Here is a 26,718-nt window from a genome sequence, read left to right on the forward strand (position 1 = left end):
CATATCATTTAAAACTCCCATTCTTTGCCAGTTGGAATCCAGTTGAGAGCCCAAATTTAAGAGCACTTCCACCATCCCTCCTTCCACTGCTGAACAATTACGTCACCATCTGCCCCTTGTTGCTAATGTTTCTCAAAATGTTAACAAATACAAATTTGTTACAATACAATACAACAAATCTCCAAATAAGTGGACATTTATCAGCTTAGCTAATGATAATTTTTTTCATGACCCTTTTAAGATGTTCACCTTATCCTGAATAAATAAAATTTGTCTACATTTTTGCCTACTTTTAAATAGCACAATATTTTTCTCTGATGCTTTTTGGAAGAATTATTTACTATAAGATCAGGCTTTTAACTTGTATAATGCCTGTCTTCCCTGCCAATAGATTATGACTTTGTGTATGAGAATAATTCCAGAGCTATGACCTTGCTGATAAACAAACCAAAGCATTAGAATTAAAAATGACCATTTAATTGATCTACAATATGATACAACAGATTTGTTATTTTTTTTTTCTTGCATGTCATCCCCTCTTTGTTTTGGGATTTTCTTCAGTCACCTTGGTCTGTGATAGTAACCCATCTAGAAATAGCATACAGATTTATTCCCCTGGCCCATCCCCAGAGGATTACCCCAAAACATAGAAAACTCTTGTTTTTGTTTTTTTTTTTTCTTCTGATTTTAAGCTTTATTGCTTGAGGGTCTTAGCTGTATTTTACTTGGCACAGGAAATGTAAAATACGTTAGATAAAAGCATGAGGGAAAAATTAGACCAGTCAGCATGTTGGCAAACAGCTATTCCTTCAGTGTCTGCCGCCTAAAAGGATTTGAAATCTTTTACTCTAAAACTGTTGTATGTACATAAATATAGAACCCAAAACGTTTGTTGGAGCTGATTTTGTTTTAACCTCTCTTAGGGATTAGGGATAAAGTAGGAGCCACAAGAAAATTGGACAGGGGCACCCACTAGGCTCATGGGCATTGGCTTTGGGGTTGGATGCACATGTTTTAGAGGACAAGGTGACACCCCCAGGCATGCACCCCTTCGTGTTGGAAATTATCATCCACACTGACCACTGTGCCAGGTAATTGTCAAATAGCTGGGATGCAATATAGAAGTCTTAATTTGCACACAGACTTTACAAGTGATACGTTCAGTGGAATAAATTTAGACTGAGTGCCTCTTCCCCGACCTCCTCATAACAGAAATATATCCGTGGATCTTGGTTCCACTTTTCTAGGCTGGGTAACCTCATTAATGTAACGAAAATAATCAGAATAAAAGAAAACCGTCACTTTTTAATTAGCTTAGTTTTTGTTTTGCTGCTTTCTCTTTCTGATTCCAGGCATTGTTACAAGTAGGGGATAAATCCATTGAACGTGTTAACGACAACAGTAATTCAGGCTCAGAGTGGGGACATTTTGTAAGTGTTTGCAGTCTTGAGTGTAGCATCCCAACCTTCCCTGATGGAGTTTCCGACGGCAGTGTCCCAAGAGGATGGTGGAGAACAGATTGCAATATTGTCAGCTCTTCTGATTTCTGTGTGACTTTTGCAGAACATGCTTCTTCTTAAAGCACTATTTCTTAAGAGTCCTGTGATTGCACATGAATCACAGCTTTCATTTAAAACACAAATGAGTCTCTACTTCCTACCAGCAGCAGAGAAAATGAGATCCCCCTGAAGAGTCTAAATCAGGCAATGACAAAAAAGGCCCTAACACATATTGACTTAAACAGTATGAGGTTTTTTGCGCGTTTTTAGGACTATTTTTGTTGGTTTTGCATTTCTTTTTTTCATTTTTTTTTTCTTTTTTAATTGGGAGTGGGGAGCATTGTTTTTTTTTTTCTTGTGCTTTTGAATATTTGGTAAAATTTTGACCATGCTGACCGGAGTTCCCATCCTCCCCAGGCTTTATTCTTTTCCTCCCTTTTCTTGTTGAATCTTCACACGTGATGTAAATTGTCAAGCACAAGCTGGGTACCTCCCAACAAGTTGGGGACCTTTTTTCCCCCTTGAGCTCATCCTGGGCCATTCACTCAGCAAGATGCAGTTGGGAAAAGAAGAGTTGGGATGTGGATATGGCAACAGGACATAGCTTTGTGTCGTTTAACCTATGCAGGCATCTGGGTTGGGCAAACATGGCTTGTTGTTTGTTATCCAAAGCATTACCTGTGGAAAAAACACAGTAGGTTGATGCACATGATAACAAATTCTGCAAACATATCCTTTCTACTTCTAGGTTCTGTGCAATCACAAGTTAGGCAGACTGAGATTTTTAGGGGCACAGTTTGATTCTTTGTTTTGGCTTTTGGGATGTTTAAGTAGATTTTTTGTGTCTTTGCTTTTGGATTCTGGTTGTGCTTACACTTGCTTCAAAGAGCTTTTTGCCTTATGGTACACCCTTAAAAAATTAGTAAGTTGTACGCTGGTGTGTGGAGCAATGCAGAGATAATTTGTAATGTGGCATAAATATTTAAAGCTCTGTATTCCTTCAGGTCATTTTTGATTTTGGTCGTTGCCGTTCAATACAGCGCACGTTCCGCGCTGCCGTTGAGATGCTCCCTGTTCTTCTGCCAGGGACACAAAAAACAAATTGAATCTAAAGTAAATAGGTTTCTTCTGCCAGTGCTGGTTTATTTAAGTATAATTTCTCTTCCTGCCACGTTCTCCATTACTGCATTGCAATGAGGGAGTGACTCTGCTCAGAGCCTGACCCTCCTTGAGCTCCAGTTTCGCGGCTGTGAAGTGCAATAAGAGCACGCAGTGAGGTGAGGGAGCATCAGGTGGATGTGGGAAGGAGAGTATCAGTCACAACGACTCTGGAATGTATCTTGGGAAGAGGATCTTTAGTGGGAAATATATGCTGCATGGTTTCCTCAACCTTTTTTTGCCGTGCTGTGAGATGGGGCTGTATTAAGATAAATACCATTCTTTTTACGGCTTCTTTTTTTTAATACTCTCACTACTCTGTACAAAGCCAGCCCAAGAGCACAAAGCCTCGTTGCTGCACTCCCATCAGCCTGGGCACTCACCAGGCACCCTGATTTTTGTCAGTGGAGGCTGAGCACTGCTGTGTTCCTGCATCCATATTGCCCATATCTGGAAGAGATTGCTCCATATGCACAGCTATATATGCACATATGCACAAATGTACTGCTCTCTGTGAGTGTGTTCATTCTCTCCCCTACTCTTGTACTCTCCCTATCTAAGGGCAGGAATAAGTATCTGTCAGAAATAATTTGTTGTTGACAGGCTTATTGCCTCCAAGGGATTCGAGTGCCCTTTTGGGGAGCCAGTATCTTATGTTATTGGCTAATATCCTGTATTTTGTCTTGAGCAGAGGGACTGAAAGCTTAGAAACCCCCCAAAAATACAGAATTTGTCTCTGAATATTTATTCTCAAAAAATTCTCCTTTTTTACAGAGTTCTTTTGTGTGCACATGGCAGCTTGAAACTGTGTAGACCAGAAATAAGTTAAAAATACAGAATTCCTCTCCCTTGTAAATAAGGGGAAGCACATCTGTCTGTCTCAAATTAAATTCGCTGATTTGGTTTGGTTTAGTTTAGTTCAAAATCCAGCTTGGACATTCACAGTAGTATCAGTCCAAGTTTTTCTCCTGCTTTCACAAGTAATACATAACGTGTTTATAAATCGCAGGGAAACTTTTGATGAAGCTGTTGGAAGTTTACAGTTCAGTTAAATTGTGGGTTCTGAAACTTGGAGTTTCAAACAATATTTTTCACAGCTCTGCTGATGAGGCATTTCATTAGCCTTGGAGCCTACACTGACCGAGAAAATAACTTTTACTATAGATTCTTCTCGTGAGTTTAATCTCCTTTCACTTTTATTTCTTCCATCTGATAGGATGTATTACTCTCCTCCCATCACTGGTGTTGTCCAGGAGTTATTCTGTCACACAACACAGCATCCCTCACTGCACCACAAAGGCTTGCCAGGTCAAAAAGGACCTGTTAATTTTACACTTAGAAAAATTGCAATTACTGTGTAGAAAAATCACGCAGAAAATGCTATCTTACGCTGGGTTTCTAAGCCTCTTAAAACTGTTCTATCCCATGACTGTGGGTTTGCTGGTGACAAATGTTTTATGGGCATATTTTAGTAGACACCCGTCTAAAATCTGGTCTTAATAGTCAGATGCTAAATTGGAACCAGAGCAGCAGAAAAACCAGATTTGAAACGTGTTTCTAAGGGTTTGTTTTTACTTTCAGTTGAGACTCCTTCTCTCATCTTTTGTACTGCTGTCAAAAGGGCCACTCTCATGGTTGTTCAAACTCCATGCTTCTTGACAGGAACAGTTGGACCCCTCTTCAATGATTTTCAGATGAAACGGCTTCCAAACCTCCAGAGCTTTAACTTGTAGTTATTAGGCCCTTTGAAATAGCAACACATTAATCAGCTGAAATCGAGTGGTCCTTTCTCCAAGGCTGTGATATTGCTGTTGTCTTCTAGGTAGAGCTCTAGTCTAAATGTTAGTTTCAAGAGATCTTTTTTTTTTCTTTCCCTCTAGATAGGTCTATCCCAATCCTGTTGCTATTTTGATCATTGTTTCAGAATGCTGTGAATTAAAGTGCTCACTTCTATAATAGGCTTTTATACTCCCAAATTGCATTAAAAGGAATACTGTAGAAAACTTGCTTCTGCTACTTTAACTCTTAGTTTAGAAACTGGCTGCTGTGCTTTTAACTTCTCCCTTGCACAGCGTGAAGCCACAGAAAAGGTATCAATTATGTAATGGATTGTGTCTGACAGAACTTGGTCTAACAACGAGAAACACGGAAAAAATAAATGGTTTGGTGAAACTGGATCATTTGAAGCAGGGTCATGGTTTGTGTCCCTGACTTCTGTGGTTCTGGGGAAGTGATCTGAACCTGTTAATGGATTCCCTTACTAGTTTATGTATTAGGCAAAAGGCAGACAGGGGATGACAAGAAATCAAGAAGATACTCTTCCTTGCATTAGCCATTATTTACTTCAGCAGCTGCAGCATTCTTGAGTTTTGGCAAAAAAAAATATTGATAAGAAAATAATTTAGGGAGCATAATTCAAGACCTCCAAGGAATAAAGCATCACTGAGGAGAGAGAGTAAAAACATGCATGATTGAGGACCTTGTCATTTGGGGAGTGGGTTTCTGTGTCACAGGGCTGCTGGTGCTGTGGTCAGTGTCAGGGAGCTGCCTGAAAGTTGATAAAATAGGACATGGGCCTGCTTGGGATCTGCTTTGAAAACTGATGCTGCAGAACTACTCAAAAGGCTGTTAGAACAACAGAAATATTTCTATTCTCTCTATAAACACACTCTGAACTTTTATTATGTACTGTATGTTCACAGCAATCATTTCCCATACCTCCGAGGCTAAATAATTTCTGAATAGCTAAATCAATTTGTCTTGTGTCTGTGTCGTGTCACAGTAATGAAAGTTCCCTGTACTGTGGCAATAGCAGCAAAGCAGCTCTTGTTAAGGAGATGTGGGAGCTCTATCAAAGCTTCACTGTCTGAGCTATAACTCAGCAGCTGATTAACCAGTCAACACTAGAAAGGAAGAGACAGCATGCCTCAGCTACCCATTGAGCCTACAGTGAGATTTTGTAATTAAGTTTGAAGTTTCATTTGGGGTCTGAAACTTAATAATACACAAAATGTACTGTAAGATCTAAAATCACCAAGGTCTTGCTTTCATAGCTTGCCTGAATGACCTGTGATTGCAAGGTTGTGTTGCACTTGCAGCTGAGCAGGGTGATGTTCACATGGGATGGTGACAGATGCACTAAAATTGGGTCAAGTCCTGCAATTGAGTGAATGAAGAGAGGTTCTTCAAGAGCTTCATTGACTCCTTGTAGGACTTTGCCTGGCTGGCTGCTGGTGGGGTCTTTTTGCTGCATCAAGAGAAAGCTGAGTTTGCTCATACCCCAGAGAGGTGGTGCAAATGCAACCCCCTCCCATGGGCTGAAGCAAATGTTTTGAATTAATATCTGGAAATAGGAACTTCTCTGAAAGGAATTTACATAAGGTTTGGATTGATGTTTATATGTATATCTTTTTTTTTAAATTTATGTGTACCTGTGAAAGATACCTGTGGAGATATGTACAATAACAGGTCCTCATTCTTTGAAGTGACATTTAGGGTAGGACAGAAGCTGTTAGCACCTTCACTTTGTCTTAAAAGACAAGCATATATTCATCCAAGGGAGTTGGAATAGCTTCAGAGGAACTCGTTCAGGTTAGAACTTTTCATTTATGGGAGATGTTTTAGCTGGGAATATCAAAATTTTTGAAGGTTTTATTAGCTAAAGTTATGCAAGACTCCTATAAGACAAATCAAGTACCAATTCTTGGCCTGGATTCATGTGTTTCTGTTGCCTTGCTTACATACTAAATGTGGCTGTGTGAATCATTATCACTTCTAATTTTTTAGTATGTTGAAAAACAGGATCAAAAAGGGGAAAAAAAACCAAACCAAAACCAAATCGTCTTCCACATTCCTGTGCTGCAAATCAATAGCATGGGGATATATTTCCTGGATGTCAGCCCATTTTGTAAATGAATATATCTCAAAGATTGCTTTACTGGCCGACAAATGCCAGGAACAGGATGACAGTGTAATTCCTTGCATAGCAACAGCTAACATGCAATCAGGTGCACTCCAGAAAATGCAAGTGCTGTTTGGGCAAGGTTATGGATACAGGCATTGTTTCTTGGTTTATGTTTGGCCCATGGTAGGTATTAGCTGGCCATTTGTCTGATGTCAGACAAGTATTTTTGTTTAAAAAGTTAAAACAGCTGCTGTTTTCTGGGGGTGTAAATTCTCACACTGCTGAATGCAATGGAAAGTGTTTCTTTGGTACAGTGTGGTTACACTTTCAGGTTCATAACACAAAATACATTGCCATAAATATCCCATTCTACAACTGCCAGCATTGTCTTTATATGTAGTATTTGGCAGGACAAGGATGAGGGGAGGTGGAGATTTAGTTTCCTCATCACCCATAGAGTTTTCCCTTTGTTGTTTGAGATACTTTTATGGGATCTGGCTCATTTCCATTTACCTGTATTACTCTAAAAATGTGACTGTAGTTTCTGATCAAACCAGCTTCTTCTGGGGAAAGAAAAAAATCAGAAAAATGTGTTTGTGCCTTGTCTTTGAAGGAGATTGCTTAAAATAGCTTCAAGTTGCTACCAGCATTAGGCAGTTCTGGAAACACTATGTATGAGTAGAAAAGGAAATGGGATCACAACATACATTTTATGGCAGTTCTGGATTTAGTTTATTAACTTTACATTGCCAACCCCTCCAACTTTGCAGTCTGTTCAGGTGTTGTTGGTACTTGTAAGATAGGATTGCAGTTTGGCTTGATACAGTTTTTTTGAAAAATCCTGTGTGCTTTTTAGATCCCCATCGTGTTCTTTGTGTGTTTTGCAGTTCCAGTTTGGCTTCTGGTTTTGCTTTTAGTGGGTTTTGTCAGATACCAGTCCAAACACACAGACTCATACTGGTTTCTAGGAAAAGAGACTCCAAAGAACCAGTGCAATCAGAAGATACTGTGCATGAGAATGGAGACTGGGCTGACTGGATCCCTCTCCAAAATAATGCATCGTGTGCAACCCAAGGCCTTGCCTCCTGCAAGGTGACAGTCCTTTCTCTGGGCTGCTGTGCCAAGAGTGCAGGTGGATTAATGGTGAAGATGCATTTGCTGATCATCCCCTCTGGAGTGACAAGGGAGCTCCGTGGCTCCAGTTGCACAGGAGGAAAATGCTCTTCCCCAGCCTGGGAAAGACCCCCTGGCAGCTGGGGTTTGATGAAGTGGAGCAGGTTTGCCACTCAAAGTGCATCTGTTGTACACCAGCAGTAGGACAAAAGGCTTTCAGGCTGGAGGGGTCCCAGGAAGGAGTGGAGAAAGATTTTGGGCTGACCCTCATGTTCATGGCCTTCTCCTTCCCCAACTACAGCTACAGCCTGATGAGCACACACAGAATAGAGGGAGCAGATTTCTTTGCCAAAATAATAATAACCTGAATGAGGTTAGCAGGCATTCAAGGATGAACGTGCAGAGTGATAATTAATGACTGTCAGCCTTTCTTACGTGTCCTTCTCTTTCAACACTTGTATGTATTCCCCCAGGTGTTTGTGGTCACCGTCTGGACCGTGGAGCTGTACATGGTGCCCCTGGCTTTGCTGGTGCTCTTTGCATACAATTTCTCCCTCGTCACAACAGGGAAGGTCAATAATGCCCAGGATGCCCAGGCAAGTAGAGTGGCAGGAACATTTCTGGGCAGCCCCGGCGTGCCCCTGAGCTAAGCATCAAGCATTTTAATGGCATTAAGCTGGTTGTGTAGCTAAACAGCACTTCTGTTTCAAAGTTACTGAAAAGAAACCTCAATTCTCTCCGTTTTCATTATTCAATTAAAGCAATAAACCATTCAGAGTAGTAGGAGAAGATGAGAGTGTGTAGGAGGAGGATTTCACTTATTAAATAACTACAAACGTTTTTAAGTTGAATTAAGAAAGGTTTGCAAAGCAGAAAGTTCCTAAAAGCCATTCCCTTCTTGTCATTACACTTTGCAACACACTAACGATTCATGTTTCACAGAAGAGGAAAGTCAATAGTATCCAAAAGAGAATGTAGTTCTTTTAAACTTTGTCCTATGATCTGAGGTGTTAAGAAGCTTTTATTCCTCCTTCCCACCCCCAGCTCTTAAAAGACAATTTTTTCCCCCTAGAAATTTAGCCTTTGGGTTTTAACTTGTGAGAAATAAAGTTTTAAATACAGAAATAATCACCAAGTGTGACAAAGTGCTACTGTTAGGGTATGAAATGATTGTTTGATGTTACAATTTTCTTTTAACAATGGTAATTAGAGCTAGAAAGGAGAGTAAATTCATGAATGTCCATACTATTCTGTTTTTAAAAATGAAATAAATACAGTAATGAAATGGAAGTCAAAGGATCAGTTCCTTCTAACTTTCGATTAAAAGATGATTGACATTGGTAACCATGAAGAATACCTTTACCTGAATGAGTCAAGTGGCTTTTACACAAAGGCATAATATCCTAGAATTGAAAAAGTCAATAGCTGGTTTATTAGTTTTAGAGTGAAAATTTGCTCCTGGTTTTGTTTTCATCTGCTCCCAAGTGGAAAGATTCTTAGAAAACAGGAGAAGTTGGATTATCCAGACCAGGGGATGCTTAATTTGAAAACATGATAAAAGAAATGCCTTTCTCCAGTTTCAGCCAAGTCCAGAATAATGCAGAAAGATACTGTGTGTCTACAGTGACTACTTGATTTCATCAAGAAAAGCAGGACTTCTCATGTCAGAGAATCCCAGGCAAACAGATGTTTTTGTTTTTAATACAAAAGGCAGTAAAAAACAGCAATAATAACTTACCAAGGGAAAAAAAAACCTACACAGAGAGTGCTCTCCAGCCCCTTCACTCATCCTCCGGTGAATTTGTTGCATGTTCAGGTGAGGAGAGTCTCACATAAGACAGAAGAATTAAGCAGAGCATCATTTAGGTGGACACTGCAAAAAGGCTATTTCTAATAATACACCTAATTGTGATAATAGTAAAGAAAGGTCCATCAGGAATTTGGCTCTTTTCCTGTCACACTTTTCTGTAAGCAACACCATGCCATGAAATTCAGGGGTGCATTTTGCATAAGCAAAATCACACGTCTGCCAAAGTGCTTTGCAGGATTGGGATCATATGGAACAAGTAGTCAAAGTGCCTTTAATATTACCTGATTCCTTTTTTATGTGTGTCTATGATTCTAACCATCTGTAGGTCAAAAATAGACAATCAGGTGCTAGCCTGAGTCACATCTGTCCTGCAGATGAGAAAAGGGTTTCTTCAAAATACCAATGCTTTTTACACAGTCATTTATTTATTTTCTGCTTCTTCAGGCCTTGGCTGGATATTCACTGCCTTTGGTTTTTGTGTGCCAGCACTCACATTTTGTGTATACAGAGGAATGCAAGCAAGAGTCTTTGCAAAAGTGAACCTCAAATTCTCTCTGATTTCTGTGCTATAAAATGTGAATAACAGTATTAACCTTGTACTCCTGATCCACTTGCCAGGAGGCTAAATTCGGGAATATTGGTAAAATGTTTTATGATTTACAGATGGGGAGCTTCTATAGAAATTTAAACCATGATCAGTGTTAATTCAGCTGCTCAGGGTATTCCAGAGAGCCAAAGAATAAATCTGGCTATCTGAACTCCCAGTACCTTTTACATCCTAGATGCAACTGCTTTTCAGGGGAAAAAAAAGAAATTAAAAAACCCCAAAAGAGAAACACCCAACCCCCTAAGAAACCCTAAATCCAAAACATCTTTTTATTGTGATTCTTCACATTCTTTGCATGTTTGCTGTATTTAAACTTGTAGTACACAGATTCAAATGTAGCTATTAAATAACCAAGAAAAAACTGGAGGACCCTGTTAAAGGCTCAGTTTATTAAATACCTGAATTGAAAGCCAAGTGCTCCTAATTCCAAGCCTTTGCCAAGTCTTTTGTTTTCTGTCCTACCTGTCAGCACAGAAGTTAAAAGGAGGAAATAATGCTGCATAGAAATCTGCCTGTGATTCTATGTGAGATTGATTATGTTCATACTAATGTGTTTTCTAAAGTCTAATGTTTCAGTAATGGCCCTAAAGGGAGGGAGCAGTCATTGTGGCAGTGGGGATGGAACAAGTTGAGTATGGAGTCCTCAGCCTTGACATACCAGTTGGTGCATTTGCAAGACTGAGAACAAAGCTGTTTACAGATAGTAAAAGTTGGCAATGTGTTTGAAAGCCTGTTGCCTTCAGATTACTGGACACAGCCACTAATGCTTTATTTAGACTTAAAATTTGTATAGGGTATTGCATGCTCTGTTCAGAATACCACGAAAAAGAAAGGTCCTTGAATATAAAACACTGTTTTGGAAAGGAGAAAATGGTGGGGGTTTTTTATGACTTCCAATAGAAGTGGGAGAAAATTGTATAGTGAAATGTTGTGGGAGTATCATAAGCGTTTTGAACATTGCCTGTCACTAAAAAATAAGAGTTGTGTTTTGTAATATGGACATCTGCTTCTGCAGGAGCTTATGGGCTTGGATGAAGACGAGGATGAAGATGATAAGGTAAGCATATCTCACAATTCTGTTGACTAGAATCAGAAGGGAGGTGGGAGAACACGAACAAATAATCTCTCCATAAATCTTCAGTTATTATCTGTATTGGGAAAACAGGTATCAGCAGTTTGCTGCTTGGCAGGTTTGAAAGTAGGAAGGGGTTGGTTTGTGTAACATTGCACAGTGATGGTACCTGTGTGAGACCTGAGCACTGACAGAGCAGCCCCAGGTTGTGCCTGACCCTGTGGTGGGCACACAGCCATGAATGTGCACCTACAGGGCTGTGTGTGGGTGGAGGAGATGCAGAGATGGACACAAGGATGTGCATTCCCCCCTTGCTGCTGTTCCAAGTGCTGGATGGCATTCCCTACTAATGGCCTTCCCCAAACGATTTGGCATTTCCACTTCAGTAGGCCAGAATTGGTGTGATTTGTGGAGGGCTGGTTAGAATTTTCTCAGCATTTCTTTCAGAGCCTGGGAAAAAAACCAGTTTTAGCTCAGCGGCTGAAATGTGGAAAGAATTGGAATTGGCAAGGCCTGTTTTTTATTTTATTGGAGCATACTTACTCATTCTTCTCACTCTGAAAAATTCATTGGATTTTTTTCCAAGTTTATCAAACCACAGTGACAAATGATAAAAGGATTAGAGGGCATGACATATGAAGAAAGATTAAGAGAACTTAATGTATACAGCTTGAAAAAACATAAGTAAGTGAAGGAGGATCTGATAATCTATAAATACTTTAAAGCTAAAAGGTGAGGAATTATTTAACAAGCAACAGCATGCAAAGGAACATTAGCTGTTAGGAAGAAAATGTTCATGAGGGAATGTGAAACTTTCAAATTGCATACTAAGTTAATAAGACTCTTCCTGAATATTCTATGTTTTAAAAATGCTGCAAAGAAATTGTTGATCATTAAGAAGTAAATCAATAGCTCAGCTAGCAAGTGTACCTTAACTCTTCTCAGTCACAGACCCTGGGATTGAAGCTCAGCAGACTAATTGATGGGAACAGTTATTTAAATGTAACTTGCTCTTCTGCTGTGGTTATATTTTAATGAGCAACCAGAAATCCATCAAAGTTATAAAGTGAAGTTTAGGCAATCCAGCTGAATTACAGGTTTCTTGCAACACACAATAGTTGTTTAAATGTTCTCATTTATAATTTACTCTTTACATCGTAAAATTCGTCAGCTGAATGGACCAATATCTGAAAATCATCAGAAGTTGCTAAATGAAAGTTGCATCTTTTTCAAAAGAATACTGTGTACCTGTAAAAGTCAATAATTTCTATTTAGTGGTACTTGGTTCTAGACACCTGTAAATATTATTTATGTGATGCCTAAAGGTGTAACTTATTCACTGGAACAATCCCATTTACTTCCTTCTATTTTAATATTCCTAGTTTTCCCTTGCAAGTGCTGAGGTGGAAAAAGAGAAGTAAGAATGTATTAAATAGGTATCAAATCCTCTGTTTCCTGTGGTGTGCAGTAGATTCATTGCTGCAATGCTAAAATATTCTAGGTTACATTTACCCTACATTTAACTCCAGTGACTTTGATTCTCTCTACAAACACGACTGGGTCACTTCAATTTGGATTTAATGACTTTAGGTTTTTGCCTCCCCCCAAACAGCTTCACTTGTCATTCCCTTTCTTGCTTTATTTTAATTAAGTGTGCAGGTTTGGTAGAACTCCTGGAGAGTCAGTGTTGAGCTGTTGATGGTTTGGCCCTACCATTTTGTGATGGGAGCTGCCTCTCTCTGCCTTTCACACCCACCCCACGACTCTCTGGCACACAGAGCTGGTGGCACTGGCTAAAGCCTCTCACAGTAGACACCTCCAGCAGGCTTTCTCATGAAGATAACACTTCACATCCCAACATTACAGTAATAATTCATAATTCATTCTAACTGTTATGGGTCTATGGAATTCTGACACAGAGTTGCCAGGGGGGACAATTTCCAGCCCCTACATTTGTCCCATGTCCAGTGCTGTGCAGAATTGCCTTAATGTCTTTACTGTGCCCCTGTGATGAGCCATGCTTGCACTCCCATGACTTGCATCTTTAAGTGCATTAGGTTATTCTGAGTCAATTTTCCAAGTCTGAGGGTGGCCAATGCTCTCTGGGTAGTGTAAGAAAAATGTAATTTTATGACACTATCTCATGGCAATGTCAACATTTAAACAGACAACTCTACTTTAAAAAGAAGTCTGTGTATTTTTTTTTTTTCCTCCCTAATACAAGAGCTCCCAAAGTTGAAATCTGCTAGTTGGGTTGTGGTGTACGAGGTCACTGTTTCTGTTTCCTGTCATCCTGCTGTATCAAAATAGTCACACACAGAGCCCTTCTGGGTTCTGCTGCCTGTTAGACATAACAGACCGTGCTTCTGGGAATTGTAACACACCCTTGAAGAGATGAACTGTTTACAAATTATAAATACACAGACACTTAGTTCAAAAACCCAAGAGCAGATTAACTCCCTCCACCTAGACTATCTGTCTTAAATGACAGGGCTTAATTGCTGCCTCCCCCATCCTTTCCCCCTCTGCCCTCCCCACATACCAGCATGGAGGGCTGTAAAAGATAGCAGTGCTCTGTCCCTTTGGCACGAGCTCTTCCATGGATAAATGCCTTCTCGGATTTGTGCCATCATGGACACGGAGTTCAGGCTGTGTCCTGTCAGCTCTGGGGTCTGTCAGGCTGAGTAAGGATCGTTTCAAAATTACATCACTTTGGTCTGCCAGTAAGAAGGTATAGACAAGCATGCAACTCACTTTAAGTTGTCTGATTGTTGACCAGTTCTATTCTTTTTATTTTGGTTTTTTTTTTCTTTTTCTTTCTGTTTCTGATAATGACTGTAAAGTTTCAAGAGCAGACAGTTACCCTGTGATGATTGTGTCATTGCACCTGACTGGAAGGAGCCTTGGAGTCTTCTCCATTGTCTGAGTAAAAGTTTACATCTCCACAACAGCCAAAACTTAATTTACTACTCTTTTCAGGTCTGGTAACTGATTCAAAAGAAAATCAGAGACAAAACTAAAATCTACAGTAATTCCTGTGTGGGGGTTTTGTTGATTTTTTTGGGGGTTTTTTTTGAGAGTTTCTCTCCTGTGGTGAGCCGTGTAGTCCTGCTTGGCTAGTGCAGTGTAACAGGGAAGAATCAAGTGATACTGTGGCTTAAAGCCAAGTTATTTGGCAACTTCCAAGAAATGTTTAGTATCTCATGTATTGGGAAAAACACAGAAGTGGAAAAAAATCACCAAAGAATAAAAATGCAATGCCTTTAATGCAGGAAATTCTCTGTCAAAAATAGGTACCAAAGATATACAAAGTTTTATGAACACAATTCAAAAAGACTCCAGCCAAACAAATTAAAGTCAAATTCATCCAGTAGCAAACAGCTGACATTTTCCATTTGAGTTAGATTCAGCATGTGGAAACCTTCCGTATGGATCTTATTTGTACGGGTGGATTACGATGAAAATTGCATTAATTTTCTCCGCAGTAAAGGTCAGTAATTGAAACATGAACCAAGAGTCTATTGTGTAAGATGCTATATCCCCATACTTAGGAAAGGTCATTCAAGACAATATCATCTCATTGTTTTCTTCCTTGGAAGTATAAATAATTTCATTAGTTTTTTCTTTTTCTCTTCAATACAATTGCAATATAATATTTCAACATCCCCCATTAAGATTGCTGAAGAGAAATGATGGTAAGGACTTGAAAATGCCCCGTGATACACTGGGTATGTTCAGACTGACAAGGAGCATCCATGTCCTCCACAAAATTATGGGCAAAAAGACCCAGTTCAGGGCTTGCTGTAGTTTTGCTTTGCTCTTTTCCTGGGAGCCTTCTTTGTACAAGAAGCTGTAAGTTAAATGGTGTCTTGTTAAATCTTATTTGCACAGCAGCATTGTCTAGGGCTGTTCTTATCCATAGGCCTCTCATAAATTGGCACAGTTCTTACATCAGTGCCATGAGCCACCCATTCATAGGTTTAGAGGTGATGCGGGAGAGGAGCTGAAAAGAGATTCTTGCAGAGGACTTTTAGATATCCTCACAAAGAAACCATAGCAGCCCTATGGCACTCCAGAATTCTCCCTCTTCGAGAGAATTACCTACCTAGATGTAGGTAAAAGCCAACATTGCAACCTTTCTAAATCTCTGGAGAAAGTGGCACTAGGCAGGTCACAGGACTGAGCACATGAGTCTCAGGGAGTTCTCCTCCCTTAAAAACTCCAACTATTTAAAATGTTAAATTTAAATGTTAAATTTAAAATGTTAAATTCTATTTTGAATTGGCCAAATATATTACTAGATCACTCTTTCTCCTGTACCCCAAATTGCTCAAGATCATTACCTAGATTATAGATGATGATTGAGTAGTTTTAAGTCTAATTGTTCTTAAGTCTCATGTGTTTCCAGGAGAAAGCACTTATTTTAACAAAATTTATTTACTTTCCCTTTCCATTTTTTTAAATCAAAGATGACTGATGATTTTTTTATCTCCATTCAGGATTGATTCTTGCTGCTTTTTAAGCATGTGTTCCTCACCTGAATTGTGTTTTATTCTATTGTGACTGCTGATATTGCTTGAAAACTTGTGGCAATACCAGTGGACTTTGGGTTACTTTACATGTCTATGAAAACGTGAGCAAGTACAGAAAATGCTTCTTAAGCCCCCTGCATTTCATGCCTGTGCATAGAGAAAGAATCTGAATTACGACCTAGGGTTTTTCACATAGGATTTTTCTTGGACTTGGCTTAGGAGATTTTTGCTGAATCCCTGTGCATGGATGAAATCCATCTAATGCAGGCAGAGAAAGTGCAGACATGACTGAACAGGGTATGGAGTGGTCATCTTCTTCCCTGCAGGGAGTGTTCCCAGCCTGAGCTGTAGGATGATGTGCTATTGCTTTCCAAATGTGTCCTTTTAAGACCAATGCTGCTCTCCTTCATACCAGTCTGAAGTGATTCTATTGGCTCTGGTGGAATTATTCCAGATTTCACACCTTTTTAACTGAGAGCATAAATTGACCTGTATGTGTTGCATTTCCTCTATTTGGTAATTATTTCAAGTACACTCGGATTCGCTAAATTTCCACAGGCAGGCACATTTGCAGCGTGGTGTTAATAAACAAAAAGATCCTGTGATGCACAGTTTCAGGACTGCACGAGGCAGTTGCTCAGAGTTTGGCAGCCATCCCCTCGGCGTGCCCATCCTCCTGGAAGTGCTGAGGAGCTCTCCTAGCAGGCTTTGCAGCACAGGGCAGGGCAGGGACTCAGCAGGGCGGATTGCTGGGCTCCTCTCAGCAGCCTCAGGCTCCCACCCAAGGCAGGAGCCAGTTCAAGGTTGCTGTGGTGTTTGCAGAGCTCTGCCTGGAATTCATTTTAGCTACCAAGAGGCTGTCTGTCACTCCATGGCTGCCACCTCCCACTAGAGCTTCGTTCTGCTGCTAGACTGGAGCGTTAGCAAAGTGTTCCCTGCAGACCATGGAGGCCAGTGGTCTGCTCTTGATGCCCAATAAAATCCTTTTGGTTTCAGAAGTTCTTCATGGACGAGTATTTTGGCCCTAAGGTGTTGTTTTGCACAGGTTTTGCTGGACACCGGTAAGGTCGGGGTTTTGTAGTCCATCAGAGAGCAAGTTGCAAATTAAATCCAACTTTGGCTAACTCTGCTTGTCTCTAAATAACAACAGCATGTTTTGTTGGGTTTTTTTTTTTAAAGCAGAATAATAGTGGGGCAAAAAGGAATGCATGCCTGAGCTATTTTCCTTTCTTTCCCCTTTCCATCAATCTTGTTTGTTGCTAATACACTGAAGAATTAATAACTGGTACATTAGATAAATCCTGGTAAAACACTGCCCTAATGTGCTTGTAGCAGCAGTAGCATAATGAGACAGCTACTGTAAGAGAGCTAATCCTGAAAGTTAGGCCAGCCCAGGGCTAGGCAGACTAATTCTTCCAATCCCTGAAGATATTCAGGATTTTCATTCCTAACTGAGCTGCCTGTATCCTGTTTTCTTCTTCCTTTTGCATTAATCCATATTTATGTTTTCTCCTCCCCTTTTCCGCATCTTTGCCCCCAAGTGTTCCTCAGCTTTATATATTGAGTTTCCCTTGGCACGCCAGAAATCTGCTGATGAATACCACTTGTTTGAAAGTTGCATGCAAGATTTTTCTCTACAAGTGTTTTCTATGAAATCCAAGTGAGCAAGTATTATGTAGAACTTACCCATGGCTTCAAGCCTAACTTTTCGTTGTGTGCATATGATATTTGCAGTATACATCAGAAATACACTTAAGAGAACAACAGCAAAAATTGTCTGTGCACTTGGAGCATCGCTTGCTGGTTTGGATGTATCCAGAGGAAAAATATTTGAAGGATAGATTTAAAAAATAGGAAACAGCTTTCTGTAAAGATGAAAGCTATTAATCATTGAAACAAATGATCAAAAGAAGTTAGGGGATCTCCACCATCCAAGCTTTGAATTCAGTAATGGATGCTTGGCTGGAGAAGAAGCACTAACGGGTGGCATTTGGCCTTTGTTCCAGAGCAGACGAGTGAAGAATTTTGCCTTCAGTGTCTTCCCCCATAACTCTTAGGATTTTCCCTTGCAAGACCAGCTCTGACTGTTGTAGCTCACCCGTTGTGAATTGCTGTGTGAGTGCTGGGGACATCTTGTCCTGGCCTGCCCCATATTCCCACCCTTTTAAAGTCTTCAGCATTGGGAGCCCCTCCGTGCTGGGGTTGTGTGAAGGTTTCTTTTGTAACTGACCCTAAATGTCTCAGAGCAGCATAAGTTCCTTCCAAGGAAGGGAGATGCCAGAGCTGTGGTAATTCTTTAAGTGTATTTATGAGTCCTGTTTTTTACATATTTCAGAAATAGAAAAATCTAAGTGCATCTTCCAGTGCAGCAGAGATTTTGGAGTCTTCATTTCTGAGTTCAAGTTGATGTATGTTAGCTGGAGACAAAAGACTTAATTTCTGAAATTGCTGGATCTTGGTTGGTGTTAGGTTTTTTTTTTTCCCTCTCCCCTGACATGCTTAATCTTTTGTAAACCCCCTTTTGTGGTTTTGTTCAGGCAATTAATGTAGAAATGCAGGGTTCTTAAATCAGGATATGCAAGGCAGAGATGAAGTAACACACTGATTATATAATTAATTCTCAGTTGTAAATTCATTTTGATGGAGTTAATTCTTTCCCAGAGGCTGAGGACTAGTTTTGGTCCACCCACAGTGCTGTAATCAGCTAAGAAATAAAGGAGAAACAGGCCCTGAATTAATGGAAATTATCACGAGTGGTTTTAGGGAAATAATGACAGAAACAGGCAGGATATTTCATTTTCAATTCATGCAAAAGCTTCTGGGCTATGATCTTAAACTACTGGTATCTAAATTCAGTTTTCAAGCAGTATAATACATTGAGTCCAAAAGAAATCAGAAAGAAATGATACCTGAAGAGGATGGAGAAGATTGTGTGAGTGGTGGCACCTTGCACGGATGAGGAAGTATGTTTATTGGAAGATGTATTTTGGATTCTTTTTTTTACATTTTCCACGGATATGGTGGTGTTCAAATACAGCCTTCTCTATGACAGTTACCCATTTACTAATAAATAGGGTCCAGTGACTGCCATCCTGATGGACTCTTACTGCTTCTGACAGTGTTTTGTGAGGTGCTGGCTTCACAAAGCATAAACAACACTCCAAAACCTAAATAATTTGGAAAACCTCATTTCTTGTACTTCATTTGTCTGCTACTCTGTTGCTTAACCAGTGACCTAATAATCTTGTCCATGTGTTTAGACTGCAGGTTTCCAGAACAAAACAACAAAAACAAAGAAACGACGTTGACAAATTCCCAGGATTTTCACACGATTATGCACACTGTGCATACACACAGTTGCAGCCTATACTTCTCTCAAATAACTGATTTTATTTACAAGGTTTTCTAATCCCAGTGTGTCTCTGCCCTTACATTGGTTGGCCATATTTTGCATCAGAAATTGAAAGCTCTGTTGTCCAGGGGTGATTTTAGCATGCAGCCAGGTGAGCAGGGCATGCAGTTGTCATGACTTAGGGACTGGCAGTTTCTGGTTTATTTTCTGGCTCTGCTTCGTGGCTGCAGCAGGAGTTGTGTTGTGTTGGTTAAACTGTGTTATCACCACATCTCTGAGCTCCATGAGGACGTGTAAATGAAGTCAGCATGATGCAGACAGAGCTGGCAGATGATCTCCCTTACAGCTCTGGGCAGCAAGAGTAGGCTTGCCCTGCAATATCACTTAAATAAAGTGGTCTGCCTGAATTTGGACAGAATGAAATTCCCACTGTCTGGTTTTCCATGAGCTGCTCCCCAAATTCTGCTTCCAAGTTTGGTGGAAAAAAAGCCAACTATGGCTAAAGGACCGTTGTACCATTCCAGTGAAGAAATAGTTAAATATAATTTCAATGTGTCATTTACATTTGAGCCTAACGAGATTATAACTGGAGCTGTGTGAAAATGACTTTTTGGTGCTATTTTCACATAAACTGACTATTTATTTATTTATTTTGTTCTGGGGTTATTTCACACCCCAAGGGTTTCATTTTTGTTGGTTGTTTTATTAATGTAAAAATACTCATTTTCACACCCAAATGTGTGATTATTTAAAATGCTGCTTCTATTCATTGTGCACTGACTTGCAACCTAAAGGCAAATATTCAAATGTCTGGAGCTTGATAACTCCGTGGTGGTTTTGGCTGGCTTTTTAAACTCAAAAATTGCTGGGGAAAGAAATGGGCAGTAAGTAATTAAAAGTGGTGTAAGGGCTGCATTCCCATGCCTGCCTCTCAGCATCCAAGGATGGGTCACGGGTTATTCCAGCACCCTCTATAGAGTGGTGCCCTGTCTCAGCCCCATAAAGACCCTCTCACAGCATGGTAGTGCCAAAATTCTGGAACAAGAGCCCTCACCTCTGTGGCCCTGTGTGATTTTTAAATAGCCTCTGACCCCGTCCTGCATGGAGGAATAATGTGGATGACAGCACAGAGGCAGAATTGCCGCAGTGTTGTTGCAAAAGTCTCTGGCCCTTGCTCATTCCCACCCACCCTTTTCTCTACCTTGACTGGTGTGGGCCACGGAGAACAGGGATACAAAATGCTCTTTGCCATCATCTCCCCTCTCTGGGAACAGATTGGTTAAAACACAGCTTAAGATGTTTTGTTGGTTTGTTTTTTGTTGTTTTATTTTTTTTTCTAAATTGGACTGATTTTTAAGTGTCTAAATGTGATGTAAAATCAGTGTCCAGGGCTCTGCATTTTGTAATAAGTGAATGTTTTGCTGATTTCTTGCTAGAATATCTGCAACCACGCCAATTTGCATGCCTGTATGTGTGTTAGATTGCTGGCAAAGAAATGCTGAATGCTGATAATTGTACACTGGTTTTCAAGCCTGATTTAAGTAATTTTGATTTTTAATTCATTCTGTGCTTCCTTTTAATTTCTGCACATGTGTAGTAATGTCCTGTAGTGTTGTTGCCTAAAATAAGCAGTAAGAAATGTAGTTGAGATGGCCGCTGTAAAGGGAAAATGACATTTTTTCTTTTGATCCTTTTTTTTCCCCCCAGTAAAAGAATAATTCTCTGTATACAGAATGCTCAAAAAATACTGCATTCACTATCTTGCTGCTAATTTATAACCACAAACCAGCATGGCTGTGGGAAGCCTACAAAGCTCAGAAAAGTGATATTTAAAGTTCTGCACAAGAATATTTTTGTTCTCGAGGAGCACTGGGCAGCCAGCTCTCCACACCAGGGGTGCTCAGCACCTCCTGTGCTTTGGCATCCAGCTGTGTGAAATCCTGGTTGAGATCCTGCAGTCAAATTACGTTAGAAGATGGAGAAACCTCTGTCCATGTGTTGAGGAAAAGGAAGAAAACAGGGTTCTATATAAATAATGTTAGTTCTGTGTGATAAACCCAGGGTGTTGGTTCTGTCCTTTCTTCAGTGAAATCCTTGAGGTCATGGATGGATCAGCAGTGCTGGGAACCTCAGTTTCACCATATGTCTGTAAACACCCTAGCAAATTATTAAAAGATGTGGTTTTCTGGTTTCTTTTGATTAGGAATCTGAGAAAAAGGGGCTAATTGAGAGAATCTACATGGTCCAAGAGATCATCATAACTGTTCAAAGCATCCTGGAAGAAATAGCATCGTTTGGAGAGAGGATTAAAAAGTAAGTAATTTTTTTCTTGCTTGGCTGTGATTTGAACTGAAGCAGAACCAGGAGGATCAATTGTCTTGCTCCAAAAGTGCAGCAGGATAAGCTGGCCAGTCTCACCACTGCTTAATCTCTTACACTCCTTTATTCCAAAAAACCTTTGCAGAGCACAGGGGAGAGGAGAAGCAGTGTTCTTTACTGATGTAGCTTTCAGGTTTGCCTGAATTTCTGGTCTTGCTTGTTTGTGTTGGGGTGGGGAGTCATGGATGCCACAGATGCTGCTTGAAGATATGGGCACAGAAGCATCAGGCATTTCCTTTCAGTCCCATCACAGAAAGTGGGTGCTGATGGTCAGTGGTGCCTTTCCCATGCCCTCCCCACCCTGACCTGGCTGTGGGGGTTGCCAGTCACTTGTGTCCCTGGCCAGAACATTGATCTTCTTCTGTCTTTACCATTTTGAGCTGTCTGCTTCCTGCTGATGCCACGAGGAAGCCCAAAGGGGATTCTCAGGGCCTCATGGCAGGGGGGGAGACACAGAGGATATTCCTGACCTTGCAAAGGAGGGAGGTGAAGAGCCTAAAAAAAAATAAAAATCCCACACACAAACACACACAAACCTTTTATAGCTCAGTCTTTATTGGAGCTTAATTGATCCATATTGTTGTCTGTTTTGAACACAAAGTGATGGTTTGTGACCGAGCCTCACTTTAATGAGGAGCTGGGTTCAAGCTAAAAATACAGCGACCACATGTGCTGTGGTGCCTCACTGGACATCCCAGCTGGGGTGGAAGTGGCCCAGAGATGTATTCCAGTCTATGAACAGGGCACTGTTCTGCCCAGCTGCATAGCAGGAAGACTCAAAGCACTTAAACACTGTTAATTCTTGTATTCATTTTGGTAACAATGGTCTTAAAGAACACGTTGGGTATTAATGTGGACGCCCGATGTAATTTCAGAAGAATTCTGTTGTAGCTCGGCAGTGATGTGCCATTAAAAATTGCTATCAAAGTTTTTTTTGTAAGTGACAGACTGAATTGTGCTACAGTTTCCGTCTGTCACTCCAGTTACACAATCATAGGGAGTTTTCATAGTTTAACTCAATTGAGCTGTTTTGCTATTTTTTTTGCTTTAACTTAAGCTACATTGATTGATAATGATGGGTCCTCTCCCACCTATTTTTACTTAATATTTAATACATCTATTGAAGCTTAAATGTAATTCTTGAAGCGTCTTATTAATTTTATCTGTCAAGGGAAGTTTGTCTTATTTTATAGCCTGATAAGTGGTCCAGATTCATTCTCTCTTCTTCCTACTCCCCATCATTGTGATATGATGAAGTTAGCAGGCAGATTGTGTGAAGCAGAGATGCCCAGATCCATAAATCCACCTATGGACTAACAGGCATCCTTGTAGTCCGGGTATCTCAACATTTGGTGCAGGGCATAGGGTTATGTCTTACAAGGGCACAGAGGGACAAAGTAATTTCCAAGATGTGTTAGCAGTGGCTTCTCACCTTCAGTCCATCATTGACTTGCAGATGAGAGGTCTGAGTGAAATAAAATCCTGCTTTTCACTACAATGTGGCCAAAGTCTGAAATGCTGTAGTAACCAAGCCTTTCCAGAGTGCTTCTCTTGGATTGTTGAATTGCAGAAGCTTGGGCTGCTGATGGTTTATTACAGCTTATCCAAGCCAGCCTCCTATATTCAGTGTAGTAAAGAATTGCTGAAAATGTAAAGGTATGGGAGAACATGTATATATATGTGGACAGATGTATATAGAATAGTGTGGCCCTAATGTTATACAGAGAAATTACTCGAACTGCTCTTTCACAGTTTGGCATCATAATTAATCCAATGCAAGTAATTTGATGGGGATGACTCTGGCTACCTGCCATGCCTGGGTCGTGCACTGGCCACACATCTCGTGCCATCTCCACTGTGGCCCAGAGGAGCTGGCTCAGCCCAGTGTCCAGATCAGATAATCAGCTCATGAATAATGGAGAGCTGACTGGCGAGCAGAGATGTGTAACAAGTGCGACACACAGAAGAAGAAACAAAAACAACTCACTTAGACGCCTAACAACTTCAATGAGCTCCCAAGGGCTCCTCTTCTCTTTCCTTATCATGATGTCTGTCTCTCAGATATCTCCCTTAATCCATTATAACATCCAGATGTAGGAATCTGCTTATCCGCCTTCCAAACGGTCTGCAATTTACAGCATATCTGAGCACTGCAAAGAGGTCATTAAATTATTATTGGGTAGCAGAGCACAAACAGTGTCCAACAGAAATGTTGAGAGGGATTGTGTTTTTTCCTTACAGCACATTCAACTGGACGGTGCCTTTCCTCTCTGTCCTGGCCTGCTTGGTCCTGGCAGCAGCAACAGTTATTTTGTATTTTATACCACTGAGGTACATTGTTTTAATCTGGGGTAAGTACTCCACTGTGTCTCATTTGTATGAGATAAATACAGTATATGTCTACAGAGTGAAATCAAACAAGCTTTAAACGACCTGTTACAGAGACAAACAAGTGCTGTTGCTTAGAGGTGAATAAAGATGCTATGAACTTCTTAAAATTACCATTTCTCCCCCCTGGGTTATCCGATAATTTGCTTTTCTTAGGGTTCTTTATAAGTTTCCAACAGCACCACAAGAAGAGCATTAGCCTAGATAAGCTACTTTCAGTGTTATTATTCTTCTGCAGGAAAGTAATTAGTTTCCTGGTGCTGGAGCCCTCCAGCTGGGAAATGGTAGGAAGTGGACAAGATGTGTTTGCAGAGCTGGACCATGTAGATTTGGGAGCCTTTTGGGTCTGAGTATCCTGGCAGTCAGGACAGGCTGTGCCCAGTGGGACACACTGAGCATCTCCTTTTGTTGTGGGTCAGAAAGTATTTGTGTGAAGATACATAATGAGCTAAAAGAGAAGCTTTTAAAAAGTAAAACTTTCCTGTTGGCATTTTGAAGAAATGTGAGATCATCTTTCACAGAAAGAGGTAGCATTGAAGGGCATAGAACTAAGGGGAATGGTTTTAAACAGAAAGAGGGCAGGTTTAGATATGAGGAAGAAATTCCCTGTGAAGGTGGTGAGGCTCTGGCATAGGGTGTGGCTGCCCCATCCCAGGTTGGACAGGGGTTGGAACAGCCTGGGATAGTGGAAGGTGTCCTGTCTGTGGCAGGGGGTTGGATTGAGGTGGTCTTTAGGACCTTCCAACCCAAACCATTCTATGATTCCAGCTGCTGAAGACTTTCTACATCTCCAAATGACCTCCTGTCTTATTTAGGGTGCTAACTTTTATCTCAGCCCTGAGGTAGAAAGTGTGGAGAACACAGTGCAGGTAAATCCTCACTGACCTGCAGAAGCTCAGCCCTGATGTGGCTCTGAGTTGTAGGGACCCCCTGTCCCCCCTGGGGCTGAGCCAGCAGCTGCTGTCTTGGATGTCAAAAAGGGAGGGAATGAGAAGGTGGCATTAAAAAAAAAGCCATTCTTGGGCAACAGCAACAAAGAAATAAAGGATTAAATAAAAAAAAAAATAAAGGGCAAAAGGAAAGGGGAGAAATTGCTCGAGTAAGAAGTTCAGTAACAAAATATTGTTGTTCTTGTATGGAAGACATGGTGAGTACATGAAAACTATACATCCATTCAACATCATCTGGAGTGACAGGGCCTTCAAATATGATACATGTTAAACAACTACCCTGTGGCAAGGCCTCAAAAGACCTTATGGTATTTTCTGTTTTTTAAAAATCAGGTACACAGAAAATTGTGTTGTCATTTTGCTACAAGTATATGGCTGAAAAGCTGAATCTCAGATGTGAAGCAGGTACATTTCAGGGAGAGGAGAAGGCTGGAGCAGCCATCACATTTGAAATCACTTTGAGGGAAAGCACTATGAGATTTTGGACAGGGGCATGATGGAATTGAATGCTGTGTTATGATCCTCAGAGGCAACCAACATTTAAATTTTTTGCTATTCTTTAAAATGGGTTAGCTGATTTTCTTCACCTAGAAGACCTTGAGAGGCAAGAGAAGACCTTATGACCTTCACAATAATGTGAATGTTACACTCCCATGGATCTTCTGTCCAGACTAGGGACCACCTCTGCCAACTGAAGCTTAACCAAGTCCATGGAGATGGACTGCTATTGCTGCAGTTAATAAACCTAATTATTCACACAAAGACCAAAGTAAAGCAAACCTTGTGATAAGGTTTTACAGTCTCCCACAGCATCGTAATATGGGCAGTTTGGCAAATGTGGCTCTGCAAAAAGGGGATAAGCCATGAGGGATGGGGAAGGGAAGCTTTCATTTTCTGAAGAGATGGAAGGAAATAAAAGCCTTTTTCCCAATTATTTTCAGAACCTTCTGGTTTGTCATGTAGGATAGCAGATTTAACAGCACACCTGGTTTTCAATGTGTGTATTCTCCCTGTAGTATCCCCCAGAATGAATTCATGCTGCAATCACTTTTCACCACGTTGTTGGCAACAGATGATCCCAAAAGTAGAGAAATACCTTTATCAATAATGTCCTCTACTTCCTCCAGGAAGCACTTGTGAGATATTCCATGTGACAGGGAACATGTGTGTGGCTTTAAGTCTGAGGCACTGTTTTCACACTAATTTTTACTTGTGAATTCCCTTTCCCTTTTTCACCTTGCCTGAACAAATTTAGAGGGAGGGAGTAGAAAAGAGTCGTGTTATTTTGTTTGCCTTTATTTTTTTTTTTTTTTTTTTTATCCTAGGCATAAATAAATTTACTAAGAAGCTTAGAAATCCCTATGCCATCGACAATAATGAGCTACTAGATTTCCTCTCCAGGGTACCATCTGATGTTCAAAAGGTAAGTAATGAATGGCCAGAGCCAACAGAGGCAAGCAGTGACACTGAGAGCGGCTGGGTGCTCCGTTTGGGAATACAATGCCAAAGACTTTTGAATAACTGTGATAAGGAATCTGGGGAAAATCCACAAAGGAAGGGGGAGAGAGTGTTAGAAGAGAGGGGAGCCAAAATCCTTTGTGAGAAGGATAAAATGATTGCAGAAAAAAATTATCCTGAAAAGACCTACTTAAAAATGATCTGGAAAATCACTCAGCGTGGTTACTGAGCTATGGTTTTTGTCACCTTTCTGCTCTGGTATTTGTACAGAAGGAGGAGAAAAATAGTCTCTTTGATAGAGATAACCATCCAAAAGGATTTGCTGAATTCTCCTTTTTCTCAAGATAGGGGAGGAATGGGGGGGAATTATTTCTGTGACATTGTGCTTGAGCTCCAGGCCTCCTTTGGACAGTGCCCTGCTCATCTTTTTCTTTAAAGAAAACCCTGAAATGTGTTTAAAATACTCTACAGTTGATCAGATCAATCTTCTACCATT

The 26,718-nt window shown here is 40.5% G+C and overlaps 1 protein-coding gene across 3 annotated transcripts in view; it reads left to right on the forward strand.

The window, feature by feature from the left end:
• The window catches only part of MCTP2 (multiple C2 and transmembrane domain containing 2), a 117,583-nt gene that overhangs the window by 86,435 nt on the left and 4,430 nt on the right, over nt 1–26,718 (forward strand). For all 3 annotated transcript variants that reach the window (XM_014874605.2, XM_088172643.1, XM_014874609.2), the window contains 5 exons: nt 8,148–8,270; nt 11,107–11,148; nt 21,251–21,360; nt 23,668–23,777; nt 26,090–26,187. In XM_014874605.2, coding sequence (XP_014730091.2) covers nt 8,148–8,270; nt 11,107–11,148; nt 21,251–21,360; nt 23,668–23,777; nt 26,090–26,187 — 483 coding nt within the window. The remainder of the gene's footprint in view (nt 1–8,147; nt 8,271–11,106; nt 11,149–21,250; nt 21,361–23,667; nt 23,778–26,089; nt 26,188–26,718) is intronic.

The sequence above is a fragment of the Sturnus vulgaris genome, chromosome 13, assembly GCF_052056855.1.
Source record: "Sturnus vulgaris isolate bStuVul1 chromosome 13, bStuVul1.hap1, whole genome shotgun sequence".
In the NCBI taxonomy this organism is placed as follows: Eukaryota; Metazoa; Chordata; class Aves; order Passeriformes; family Sturnidae; genus Sturnus; species Sturnus vulgaris.